This window comes from Rana temporaria, chromosome 1 (genome assembly GCF_905171775.1).
Source record: "Rana temporaria chromosome 1, aRanTem1.1, whole genome shotgun sequence".
NCBI lineage: Eukaryota > Metazoa > Chordata > Amphibia > Anura > Ranidae > Rana > Rana temporaria.
Genome location: NC_053489.1, coordinates 429,947,694 through 429,961,986, shown reverse-complemented (window position 1 = coordinate 429,961,986; position 14,293 = coordinate 429,947,694). Strand labels below are relative to the sequence as shown.

The 14,293-nt window shown below is 44.1% G+C and overlaps 1 protein-coding gene across 3 annotated transcripts in view; it reads left to right on the top strand.

The window, feature by feature from the left end:
• Positions 1-14,293, top strand: part of APTX (aprataxin) — a 37,244-nt gene that overhangs the window by 2,009 nt on the left and 20,942 nt on the right. The window contains exons 2-3 of one of the 3 annotated variants that reach the window (XM_040325494.1): positions 9,653-9,788; positions 12,437-12,478. In XM_040325494.1, coding sequence (XP_040181428.1) covers positions 9,717-9,788; positions 12,437-12,478 — 114 coding nt within the window. In that variant the 5' untranslated portion in view covers positions 9,653-9,716. Of the gene's footprint in view, positions 1-9,652; positions 9,789-12,431; positions 12,479-14,293 lie in introns of all 3 variants that reach the window. The other 2 variants (XM_040325484.1, XM_040325502.1) reach the window with 2 other exon arrangements.

Below are 14,293 nucleotides of genomic sequence, written 5' to 3'. Positions count from 1 at the left end.
ACACTCATATTAGTCCAAAAAAAAACCACACGCCTGTTCCACAATTCCTCCCCCCACAATTCCACTGCCACCACAATGGGAAAGAGTTCCAACAATATCATGTTCCTTAACAAAGCTAGTTGGGCCCATGAGGCCGGCCAGGGTTCAGCAGACCAAGCACCTTGTAAAAAAGGCACCGAAACCCCAGGAGCCTAAAACATCTGTGTAGAATTCCAACTGCGAGTTAAGCACTTCCTCCAGCTGCCAGCAGGAATGACCATTATAAGTCTGCATTATAGGTCTGCAAGGAGGAAAGCTACACCTCCAAATCATCATGCAAAGACTTAGTTATGCGTACGTAATGATGAAGGGCCGCTATGCCCTTTGTGATCCAGGACAGCATCTGACAGAAGGCACTACCCATGGGAAACACTAGACAAGCAAAGACGAGATGTCCCAACAGGGATTGAATCTGCTGGAGCCGGAGCTTCCTGGCGTCCCTAGCGGATCGCACCAATGCCTTAAACCAATTTTTCTGCCGGGAGCCAGAAGACCATTTACACCGAATCAATTTCGATACCTAAAAAGGACAAAACAGGGGACTGGCCCTCGGGTTTTAGCAATCGACAGTGGGATGCCCAAGGAACTACAAACCACCTGAAAAGCAGACATGTGAAGGCAAGCGTCATTCCCCACAGGACCTATAAACAAAAAGTCATCCAGGTAGTGTAAAACTGAGTGTAAGCCAGAGAACTGAATCAAAACCCACTCCAGGAAGCAGCTAAAAAGTTCAAAATAGTAGCATGATATGGCACAACCCATTGGGAGGCACATAATAGCTGTCCTGGAAAAAACAACCCAGGAGATGGAAACAGTCCGGGTGGATGGGCAGGAGGTGAAAGGCAGATTCAATGTCCTTGGCCAGGAGGGCAGAAGCAACTGCAGACCTAAACAGACCAAGCGCCGTATCGAAAGAGGCATATTGCACCTGATACTCCTCCTTGTCAATACTGTCGTTAACAGAAGAACCCAACGGAAGGGAAAGGTGATGGAATAGTCGGAATTTGCCAGTATCTTTTTTAGGCACCATGCCAAGCGGGGAAACCCGCAAGTTGTGATAAGGAGGGAGGCCAAACGAACCCGCCATGTGGCCCATTAGTAACTTTCTCAATTTTTTCAGCAACTACAGACTCGAACTGCGCGTGGGGGTTCAGATTATTGGGACATTGTGGGCTCATCTGACGGCACAAAGGGAATCCAAAATCCCCGGGGAAAAAACGTCCCAAAAAATCAATGCTTCCCTACTGAGGGGGTACTGGGCGAGCCAGGGAAGCATTCTTGTGATGCTCACCTACATCCTCCGGCTTAGGAAAGTCGGGTCTGTAATCCTGCTTAGTTGTTTCGTCTTCCGGGAAACAGTGGACCGCTGGGTGAGCCCCTTCGCAAGTGGAACACTCATGCTCAAAGCGACACAAGGTGTACCACTTACAGTTGCTTTTTTGGATGCTGCGGATGCTCCGGCAGGGGACTGAAAGGTGATCGGTCTATGAGGGCACATGAGTAGCAGCCAAAGACTCCCATACTGGCAGTCAAAACGCAGTTCTTTTCGGGCGGCCATCCAGGTATCCGAAGAGGGAAGGGCCCAGCTCCTGAAACTTCTCACAGAGCACCCCTGAATAGGGGCAGAAACCATGCAGCCAGTTCCCAAATGTGCGAGGAAGCTGCTTCGCCTTTTCAGCCTGAACATTCACATCGATCCGCCTAGACCTATCCACTGTCTCCTTGTCAAACAACTCTAGCGTCAGTACGTCAATTAACTGACGTCCTGCGGCAGGTGCAAACCCACTGGTGAAACAGACCACAGGGGGCCACCCAGGTGAAAACCCGCCCCCGGGAACGATGCGGGCGCCATGCCTGGCGTAACGCCCAAATGCATCAATGCTGATTTCACCACCACAAGGATGCAGCTGTCCACGGAAACAGCGCAAAAATTGCTACCCCAAACCACCCCACAGTCATACTCGCGCAATGGCGGCTGAGCAGGGGAAACCAGCGGAGGTCCATCAGACATTGCACTTTGCCGCAGGCGGTCGCTGGCAGGAGGAGCTGGAGGCGGATGCTGAAGCCAGGGCGACAGACAGCTGATTCTGGGAGAAGGTGCAGATGAAAGAGAAGGCTGGGAGTAGCTTAAGTCTAAGGGAAGAAACACAGGAGCCGTTTTTCCTTGTTACATGTGCGATGACCAATAACTGAGGATAGCATATGGAGATTGCTTTTGCAGTTTGATGCTCATTACGTTTGGAATTGAGGTGAGCAGCCATTGCACATGGTGGTGGAGTTCTCTCTATTTTGGGATTCGGCACAAATGTATGATCGCTGACACCGACATCTGTCTATCAAGCACTCGCCATCTTCTTGAAGAAGGCACATTATTGCTTTCGATATTCCCATTTTTTGCACTGGACTTTATTATTTGAAAAACTGTTTTTTCCTATGTTTTTTAATATATTTCTTCATTATGATTATTGGTGTTATTTGAAAAACATTTTTTTCCTATGTTTTTTAATATATTTCTTCATTATGATTATTGGTGTTATTTGTGATTTAACTTCTCCATTATTATGCACATTTTGCACTTGCATTACCGCTGCATCAGTAGTGTGTAATCAGTAGCGGTGGCACAGAAATTATAATTCTCAGGTCATGAACAGCTTACAGACATGAACAGGTGTCCATAGAAGTTCAGATGCACTATGGATACCTTTTACACAAGGTCTTGCAGACAGTAAATCAAAACTGCCATGTGTACGAGGCATGCAGTTACACAGTTTTTGGCACTCGTTGCAGTGCATGGCCCCATTTAAATTACCAGATATTTTTCCAGCATGCACTAAAGAGCTTTGTGACCTTTCTGTGCAATGAAGATCCTGTTCATATTTTTATACTTTATACTTTTTGTTTTTGAGCTGTGGACAGAGTAGGGAACGCTTAAAACCTCCATCTGTTTTTTTTTTTTTTGTGCAAAAGATCCAAAATTTTGATTTGTCACCAGAACAGGAATAAAGGGCAAATCTTTTGATGAAGATGCTTGGAATACGATCCCTAAGAAGGCATTTCCTCTCACTTACTGTTGTGTTTGCAGGATAAAAAGTGAAGGGAAATCATCCCAATGGAACACTGATGGCAAAGAATGCCTTGTGTTTTGTAAATGGCTCACAGAATATATCAAAAACTAGAGCAGACAAAACCTGGAATAGCTGTTCATAAAAAACATTTTCCATCTTCAGCTTGTTCAGTTATAGTGAATGCGGGTCCTGGGTTTAGTACCACTTTATCTGGTCTCCTACAAAACACAGGAAATGGAATTGCAATTATTTTAGTAAATATAAACTGCTAAATTCCTTTTCTCATCTGCAATTTATAGCAGTCTTATGACTTCTATCAGTGTCTGGTTAAAGCTCGTAGGAGGAGATTTCATTTTACTCTGACTGTATTATGAAAATACGGTACCTGCCAAATGACCTTTTTTTAGAAAGTAGACAATCCAAGGTATTTAGTAGGGATGAGCTTCGTGTTCGAGTCGAACTCACGACAGTTTGTCGAATTACGAACGTTACGGGCCGTTCGCGCCAAATTCGAGTGGCGTGTCACGGCCCATAATTCACTGCGGCAGTGCATTGCTGGCCGATGATTGGCCAAGCATGCACTATGACCCGCATGCTTGGCCAATCACAGCTTGCAAAAAACAGAGAGCCATAATTGGCCAAAGCAAGGGTGGCTTTAGCCAATTATGGCTCAGGGGGTTTGGTACACGCCCCACACTATAAAAGGCCGCCTGCAAGTCGGCCTTGTGTAGTGCGTTGCGGCGGTGGTTAAAGATAGAGACCGAGAGAGAGAGAGAGAGAGAGAGACAGTGTCATTTCAATTGAGTTAGATAGAGCAGGCAGGCAGGCTAGTCAGTTAGAATTACAGTGTGTAGAGGATATATATGCATCCCAGGTGTTGTGTATATATATTTATACACTGTATAGTTTAGCTAGATCCGCTCTTCCTAATTTACTGACAGGCAGGCAGGTGATTGTGCTAGCTGCAGTATTCTCACGTGGTGTACTGTCTGTGTCCTCTGCAGTGTGCACCTAAAGCTACGTGGTGTGTGTACTGTTGTGTCCTCTGCACATTGTGCACCTAACGTAAAGCTGGTGTTTATCATATTTACTCCTAGAAGCAGAGATCTTCTCATATTAATAGTACAGGGAGGATATATTGCTGCAAGTACTTTCACGTGGTGTACTGTCTGTGTCCTCTGCAGGCCATTAGTATGTCTGGAAGGACAAACAAGGAGAGGCAGAGAGTCACGACCCAATAAAAGAGGGCAAGCAGGCTCTGCGTCTAGAGGCAACAGTGCTGGTCGTGGACACGGTGCATCCTCATCAGCACGTGGCCGTGGGACACTCTTGTCCTTTTTTTCCAGCAGCTGGCCGTGTTGAGCCGCAACATGCCGAAGACTTGGTAGAGTGGATGACCAAGCCGTCCTCATCCTCTCTCACCCAGGCTCAGGGTACTTTGTCTGGCAAAGCAGCTGCCAACGCGGCCTCTTCCCTCTGCTCAATGGCATCAGTCACTCCTTCCCTAGCCCCACCATGTCCTCCTGAGGAGTCCCCCGAACTGTTTGACCACAGTGTTGGGTACATGCTGCAGGAGGATGCGCAGCGGTTTTAAGGCTCCGATGATGGTACACAGCTAGAGGAAGGCAGTAACGTGAGCGCAGAGAGAGGGGGTGCCCAAGGACAGCAATCTGGCAGTCATGTTCCCCCAGCTGCAGCATACTGCCAGGTTTTCTACAGTGATGAGGGAGGGGATGATGAGGTCACTGACTCTACGTGGGTGCCTGATAGGAGAGAGGAGGAGGAGGCACATCTCTAACGAGGCAGGATGCCCTCCAGGGGCCAGCTTGAGGGCAGCACACAGACTGCATCACAACTCAGAGCTACGCATGTGCAGGGCGCTGCTGTCTCTCTGCGTTATTCCAAAAGTTCTTTGGTGTGGGCCTTTTTTGAGACGAGTGCATCAGATCGCACCGCTGCTATTTGCAACATATGTCTCAAGCGTATCTCGCGTGGCCAAAACATCACCCGCTTGGGCACCACATGCTTGACCAGACATATGTCGACCTGCCATGCAGTTCGTTGGCAAGCGTACCACAAAGACCCACACCAAAGAACAAAGCGGACCTCTCCTTGTTCCTCATCAGCTGGGATCTCCAACCCCACTATATCCTCAGTCCTCTCTGAAGCCTGCACCGATAGGACTGAAGGTGTAGAATTAGGTGCGTCACAGCTAAGTACTTGTGGGCAATCTACTATCGGTACACCGATGGCAGATTGTACCAGGCAAATTTCCCTGCCCCAGCTGCTGCAGCGCCGAAAGAAGTTCTCTCCCAACGATCCACATGTCCAGCGGTTGAATGCTAGCTTAGCTAAATTGCTAGGACTTCAACTGCTGCCTTTTCAGTTGGTAGATTCTGCCCCCTTCTGTGAGTTTGTGGAATGTGCGGTACCTCAGTGGCAAGTTCCCAAACGCCACTTTTTCTCACGGAAGGCAATTCCGGCTCTCTACCGGCATGTGTAAGGAAATGTGCATGCCTCGATGGACAGTGGTAAGGTGCATATTACCGCTGACTCATGGTACAGCAGGCAAGGACAGGGACGTTGCCCATCTTTCACGGCGCATTGGGTGACTATGCTGGCAGCTGGGAAGGACGCAGGACAAGGTACAGTAGTATTGGAGGTTGTTCCGCCACCACGCCTCCAAAATGCTACTACTGGTTGTGACACACCTCTCTCCTCCACCCCCTCCTCTTCTTCTTCCTCTGTGGCCTCTTCCTGTGCTGATGTGTCCTCGGAACCAGCGGTGTTCCGTAGGCGTTTAAGGGGCTACGCAGGTACGCAGGCAAAGAGATGCCATGCGGTGCTTGAGCTGGTGTGCTTGGGGGACAGGAGCCACACTGGGCCAAAGGTTTTGTCAGCTGTGCAGGGGCAGGCTCAGAGGTGGTTGACGCCACGCCAGCTTAAGCCAGGAATGGTGGTTTGCGACAATGGCACCAAAGTCCTCTCCGCCCTGCAACAACTGACCCATGTGCCCTGTTTTGCTCATGTCCTTAACTTGGTGCTGCAGCGGTTCTTGGGCAGGTACCCGGGTTTACAGGAGCAGGCCAGGAAAGTCTGTGTGCATTTCCGATGGTCATAATGCCAGTGCTCGGCCGGCAGACCTCCAAAAGGAATACAACCTGCCCAAGAACTGCCTAATCTGTGACATGCTTACCAGGTGGAACTCTACGTTGGCCATGCTGCAGCAGCTGCACACGCAGCAGAGGGCCATCAATGAGTATCTGTGCCAATATGGCAGCAGGACAGGGTCAGGGGAGCTTGTTTTTTCCCCCACGCCAGTGGGCCATGATCAGGGATGCATGCACTGTCCTGTCACCATTTGAGGAGGCGACGAAGATGGTGAGCAGTGACAGTGCATGCATCAGTGACACTGTCCCTGTTATTCACCTGGAGGACTTTCTTACCTCTCAAGGCCCCCTTTATCCAGACAGTGTTCCTGCTTGCCCGCCTATCACACAGGAAGAGGAGGAGAATTGTGTCAGCATGGAGGTGGAGCCTAGCACTCAGCTGGAATTGGAATCAGCAGCAGTCTTCAATGGATCAATTACAGTCCCAAAAAAACATGAACTTGTACGTGGCTGGGACGAGGTGGCTGCGGATCATGTTGTCCTCGGTGACCCAGAGGACTCCGCACCGAATGCCTCAGCAAACCTACGTTGTATGGCCTCCCTGATCCTGCAAAGCATGCGGAAGGATCCTCGTATTCATGCTATCAAGGAGAGGGATCATTACTGGCTGGCAACCCTCCTTAATCCATGTTACAAGAGTAAGGTTGCGGACCTTATCTTGCCGGCACAGAGGGAGCAGAAGATGAAACTTCTTCGGGAGGCCTTGCAGAAAGGTCTGTGCAATGAGTTCCCAGAGACTGGGAGGTTACAAAATCCTGGTCCTGGACAACGTGTTGCTGAGGCTTCGGTCAGTCACAGAAGGAGCAGTGGAGAAGGTGGCCGTCTGACCGATGCGTTTAGACAATTTTTAGTCCACAGCCCCAAGGTATGACCGGTTCCAGGAACCATCGCCAGCGTCTGTTTTACATGGTTCAGGAATACCTAGGGGCAAGATCAGACTTGGACACCTTTACCAACGAAAATCCTCTGGCTTACTGGGTGTTGAGGATGTATCACTGGCCAGAGCTTGCACAGTACGCAATTGAGCTACTGGCTTGTCCTGCATCCAGCGTTCTTTCAGAACGCACATTCAGTGCTGCTGAAAGGTTGGTAACTGATTCACAGGGTGCGCCTCTCCACCGACTCGGTCGATCGACTGACCTTTATAAAAAAAAAAATCAGGCTTGGATCACCACCAGCTACCAAGCACCTGATGCTGATGTAACTGAATAATTTTTTTTTAAATGTCAGATCCCTTCAAGACTGCCTATGCTGATGCTGAGTGTCTATCCTTTTCCTCCTCAATGATCATGCTGATAGGTTGTAAGAACATTTTTGGTTCTGGGCACCGCCACCAGTGGCTAAGGCCCAATTTTTCTGCCCCTGTTTAACAGGGGCGTGTAATTACAATTTTTGATGCAATACTTTGCAGCGGGCTCATTCCTGCGCTCCAACTAGAGTATCTGTGAGGGGTTGCAGTGTTGTGGCACCAGCACCAGTACCTAAGGCCCAATTTTTCTGCCCCTGTTCAACAGGGGCATGTAATTACAATTCTTGATCTAATATTTCACAGCAGGGCCCATTCCTGCACCCACCAAGAGTAACTGTGAGGATTTACAGTGTTGTGGCACCAGCGCCAGCACCAAAGGCCCAATTTTTCTACCACTGTTCAACAATGTTTTTTTTTTCTTATAGTAATCTCATTTTGTGCAGGGACAGTTCTAAACATGTGCCACTTCACAGGCATAATATAGACACCCAGCAGGTACGATATTTAAAGGAATTTTTCAAATTTTTTTTTCACTTTAAGCATCATTAAAACCACTGCTCCAGAAAAAACGTCAGTTTAAAACTTTTTTTTACATTGATGTTCCCTGGGGCAAGACCCGGGTTCTCAAACCCATTTTATGACAATAACTTGCATATTAGGCTTTAAAATTAGCAGTTTTTAATTCGAACGTTCGAGTCCCATAGATTTCAATGTGGTTCTAAATGTTTGCGCGAACGTTCGGTCCGTTCGAAGGTTCTGATGCGAACCGAACGGGGGGGTGTTCGGCTCATCCCTAGTATTTAGTAAGAGGCATGGTGAGTTTTTTGAAGTTGGAATTCTTTTTCCTGCAATTCTTTTCAAAATCCATTTTTTTCCCCACAAAATTGTCATATTAGCAGGTTATTTCTCTCACACAACATAAGAAAACTTACAATTACACCCTAAAACATATTCTACAACTGCTCCTGAGTATGGCGATGCCACATATGCGAGACTTTTTTTACAGCCTGGCCACATGGAGAGGCCCAACATAAATTACATATACAATTTGATTACCTCTTTCACTTTTGAAGGCCCTGGAGCACCAGGACAATGGAAACGCCCCACAAAATTACCCCATTTTGGAAAGCAAACACCCCCAACATATATTCTATGAGGCATAATGAGTCTTTTGAGCATGTAATTATTTTTCCACAAGTTTTTTGATAATGTGAAGAGAAAACAAACGCTTTTTTTTTTTTTTTTTTTTTTTTTTACACAAGGTTGTCCATTTATACAATATTTCATAGCATGTACATAACAAAAATACACCTCAAAATATATTCTGCTACTCCTCCTGAGTTTAAGGATACCACATGTGTGAGACTTATACAAAGCCTGGCCCAACATGCATGGAGCACCATCAGGTGTTCTAGGGGCATACATTTCAAATCTAATTTGACCATTACACTTTTGTGAGGCACTGTAGGTACACTGATGGGCACTTTAGTGGCATGGATGAGCCGTAGATTGGGATGGATGCATTTTTTGTGTTAATTTTTTACTGTCGGCTCTTTTATTTACATTTTGCTGTCAGCGGGTAATCCACACTGACAACAGGGGTGAGTCATGGTTGTTAGGACACCAGTGGTTGCCGACTCCTTCACAACCAGCAGCCCTGAGCTGAACTGCCACATTTAACAGTGGTAAGAATACCACTTTTAAATGTTTCAGTTCCTGCTGCAACTGGTCTGCAGTAAAATAACGTGCAAATACAAAAACAAAAAAAAATTTACTTGTGGTATTTAACATGCATTTTTTTTGTGAATTGCACATTCCTGAGGTAAATACTGCATAAGTTAGTTTAATGCAAATAATCATGCAATAACACTTAGTGAATTCAGCCCTAAGGCAAGTGATGATATGAGTGGCATGGGATGGAACCGGAATGCTACTATTGGCCTCTTTGGTAGTAAGAATCTACTCGGTTCAACAGCATTCTTCCATAACAGAAAAAAACAATTGCCAAAAAAGAAATAAAAAATACTTGCTCAAAAAATGTTCTAAATGCTTTAATATATGCTTTATTGTTATTTTTTTAATTATTTATTTCATTTCAATTATCAACATTAGAATTTTTTTTTTAACAGTGAAAAATGTTGGAGTGCTGGCTAGTGGGTATGGAAAAGACTTGTAGTAGAATCAAACTACCACATGCTGTGCCAGTGGTTATTGGACGAGGACCGGAGACACAGATTGTGGATAAAAAATGTTCCAGACAGCAAGGTAACATGCTAAGAATAGTATGGCGCTAAGATATACTGTAGAACAGGTTAAGCAGGCCATACTCTTGGGCCCCATTCATACCTGAGCGTTTTGTAGCTTGAAGCCTGAAGCTACAAAACTCTGCAGGGGAAAAAAATCTATTCTCTATGGAGAGGATTCACATCTCCACTCCAAAAAGCCTGAAGCCAGAAGATCCAAAACGCCTGAAGCTCAAACAAGTTCTGGAACTTTTTTTAGGCAGATTACAGTAGTTTTTCTGCTTTTTACCTTGGGGACCTGTACAAAATCCCGCGCAGCAAAAAAAGCTACGCTCAGGTTTTCAGCAAATCCGCTACCAAGCATGGATGGACAAATCTTCCACTTCCACAAATACAGCAGCAGTGCTTGCATCTAATTGGATGTAGTTTTTTTTCTGCCGACAATTTTGCATCTGATTCTTTCAATTTTTTTCAATCAATATTTGTCAGATAGAAGGGTGGCGATAGGGCTGATGGCAAATTTTGTCTGGTTCAACAAGAAAATAACGAAATTCTCACCATATATGCCCACGAGAACACTGTAGCCCACTAGCCATTTGTAACTTCAAGTGAACCTAAATAAGTAGAGCGGCTTCAATACTAAAAAAATGAACCACTGAAGGGGTCAGGCATGAGCTCAATTGGAGACTAACATAATTAGAACCCCAAGATTTAGGACTACCAGGACATACTGCAAAAAATATGGAGGTATGTGCAGCCCACTCTAGACCTAATATTACAATTCTAATGACCACAGGTTCACTATAATATTAAAAAAATATATATTTTTAATCTAAGCTAATCAGAACCACCCTCCCTTAACCCTCCCTTGTTGTTGACCATGTTCACCAGTACAAAGTGTTGAATATTGCCAATGGGGACTTGGACTGCAATAAAAACTTGAGGTTCTGACCCTTCCCCCACCCACCCCGCAAAAAAACAAGCACGTAACACATGATTCTCGCTCACCATCATTAAACCACCACCTAAAACAAACCCTTAATCATTTTTATTGCCACCGATGTAAAGCTTACATCAGTGGTGGCTTTTACATTGTGTGCTACCACCAGTACTAGGCATCTGTCACTTAACACAAATGTATTAATATTAAATTGTGTTAAGTGACAGATGTGTTTGAATGTGCATGTGGAGTTCTGTTGTCCAGTTTCTTTATCTTATGAATGGTTAGCTGTGGGAATGTGTTGCTTCTTTTTGCAATGTTAGGTCTGAATGTGATTATAGCAAACGGACTGTTCACTTGGCTCACTGGGATGGCTTTTCTTATTATGTACAGAAAAAGTAAGGGCGCAATAAAGTTTGTGAAAATTGAAGTGTATATAACTTGAGAATGATTACCTTTTTCCCTCTGTAAAACTTGATATCCAAATTTGTTGAGAAAACAGTCTCTTGCACCTTATCTGTATAGCAATTCATATCCTTGCTTACTTCTGTAGATCAGGGGTGGATCCAGAGTCTAATCTCGGGAGGGGCACTGCCAGAAAATACGTTAGAATTTATCAGGGCAGTGGTGTTGGGGCTTCAATCATCATGGCACCATGGTTGATATGTTGTCAGGACTATTGCAGCACATTATATTATTACATTGTTATATAAAATGAAATGGTTCAACTCACCATAATGCAGAAATAGTGGGAGCCCCGAGTGTGTCACTTGCCATGTCAACTGCCACCAGATGCAGCGTGTTTCTTGCCACCAGATGCGGATTGTCACTTGCCACAAGTTCCGGATTGTTACTTGCCACATCGCCTGCCACCAGATGCCGATTGTCACTTGTCACGTTACCTGCCACAAGTTGCGGATTGTTACTTGCTAGGTAAGGTGCAGGATTGTCACTTGCTGTGTCCCAGAGTGAAGGCAGGTAGCAGAGAGATGATGTAATCTCTCTCCTGCCCACGGCTGCAGAGTGAGCAGGACTGCGGTGATGTTGCAGGGCGAGAGATGTCATCTCTCTGCTCCCCCGCTCACCGACTGGCCTGCCCGCCCGCTTACCCGCCGACTGGTCTGCCCGCTCACCCGTCACTAATTTATCGTTGCCCCCCTCTGGATCTGCCCCTGCTGTAGATATTGTATGTTTTGCAAGAAATTTCTAAAACACATTGCTAAGGGAGGAACTTTGTTTCCAGTGTAACCCCTTAATCAGATTTTCAGCAAGAAAAGCTGCCACCCCAAAATTCAAAAGCTGAAATGGCTATAGCAGGGCGATGCCTAAAATCTGTCTATACCATATACGATATATCCAATCACATGAGCAAGGGGTTGGAATTTTGACATGTTTGCTATACATCATTTTATTGGCAGGGTTGTAAGGAAGAGCAGTGTGAATTTTTGATAGTCCTAGAGCAGGGGTTCTCAACTCCTGTCCTCAGAACCCACTAACAAGCCAGGTTTGCAAGATAACTGAAATACATCACAGGTGATATCATTTGCTGCTCAGTGATTGCAGTATTCTAGTCTGCATCTCCCCAAGGCAATACTTAAAATCTGGCCTATTAGTGGACCCTGAAGACAGGAGTTGAGAACCACTGTCCTAGAGGATCCTAGTCTTAAAATTATTATTTAGTTATCCTTACATAATTTTTTTTTTTTTTTTCAATTTTTTTTGCAGTGCAGCTGACCTCAGATTGCAACAAAGGTTATGTGAAGGTCAAGCAGGTAATTATTGGTGTACTTTTCTCTTGAGGCTGCAATTCTAAAAATAATTTGACTTACTATAGTGTATCAGTGTCAGTTCTATGAAGTTCAAGAAACCATAAAAATCTATTTTACTGCAGGCTAAAGAACAAATTATACGTCGGCTGTTTAAAGAAGGATATTGTTGTTATGGCAGCAACTAGCTGCCATAACCCTGGTATCCTCTTCTTCAGCGGGCAGTCTGCTTTCAGATAAAAGTGGAGGGCCGCTCTCCGGTGCCCTCCGCCGATTACCGGAGCTGCCGACAGTGGCGGAGGTGATCTCCTCCTTCTTCCTGTTAGGTATAGAGATGAGTGAGGGGAAGATGGCCCCCACCCGTCTCCATACCATTGCAGGGCGGAAGCAATGTCAAAACGTCACTTCCTCCCATAGCTCTTAAAGCAACTTTTTTATTTATTTTTTTCAAATGACATTTAATTTTTAATTTTTTATTGCCTTTTAGTGTAAATATAAGATCTGAGGTCTTTTTGACCCCAGATCTCATATTTAAGAGGTCCTGTCATGCTTTTTTTCTATTACAAGGGATTTACATTCCTTGTAATAGGAATAAAAGTGACAATTTTTTTTTTAAAAGAACAGTGTAAAAATAAAAGGTAAAATAAATAAAAAAAAAAAAAACGCGCCCGTCCCGCCGAGCTCGTGTGCAGAAGCGAACGCATACACGAGTAGTGTCCCCATAGGAAAATGGTGTTTAAACCACACGTGAGGTATCGCTGTGATCGTTAGCGCGAGAGCAATAATTCTAGCCCTAGACCTCCTCCAACTCAAAACATGCAACCTGTAGATTTTTTTTAAATGTTGCATATGGTGATTTTAAGGGTAAAAAGTTTGGTTGCCATTCCACGAGCGGGCGCAACTTTGAAGCGTAACAGGTTTCACAATAAAAAAAAAAATAGGCTAACTTTACTGTTGTCTTATTTTTTTAATCAAAAAAAGTGCACTTGTAAGACCGCTGCGCAAATACAGTGTGACAAAAAGTATTGCAATGACCGCCACTTTATTCTCTAACAGGGTATTAGAAAAAAAAAAAAAAAAAATTATATATATATATATATATATATATATATATATATATATATATATATATATATATATATATATTATATAAATGATTGGGAGTTCGAAGTAATTTTTTTGCAAAAAACAAAAATAATTAACTTGTAAACAAGTTTGAAAAATAGGCCTGGTTAAGATAACATTTTAAATTAAATAAGCATGGAAGTGTAATATATATATATATATATATATATATATATATATATATATATATATATATATATATATATATATATATATATATATATATATATTAAATATTATGTATAAAATGTTTGTGCTACTTTGCAAGTTTTGCTCTTTTCATTCCTAGAAGTGTAGATCCTCAGACAGAAAACAAGTGTAGTTCTTCTTTCTTCTTTTTTGTTTAACCTCTTAACCCCCGGACCATATTGCTGGTCAAAGACCAGAGGACTTTTTGCGATTCGGCACTGCGTTGCTTTAACTGACAATTGCGCGGTCGTGCAACGTGGCTCCCAAACAAAATTGGCGTCCTTTTTTTCCCACAAATATAGTTTTATGTTGGTGGTATTTGATCACCTCTGCGGTTTTTAGTTTTTGCACTATAAACAAAAATAGAGCGACAATTTTGAAAAAAATTAATATTTTTTACTTTTTACTATAATAAATATCCCCCAAAAATATATAAAAAAACTATTTTTTTCCTCAGTTTATGCCGATACGTATTCTTCTACATATTTTTCTAACAGAAACAAAATT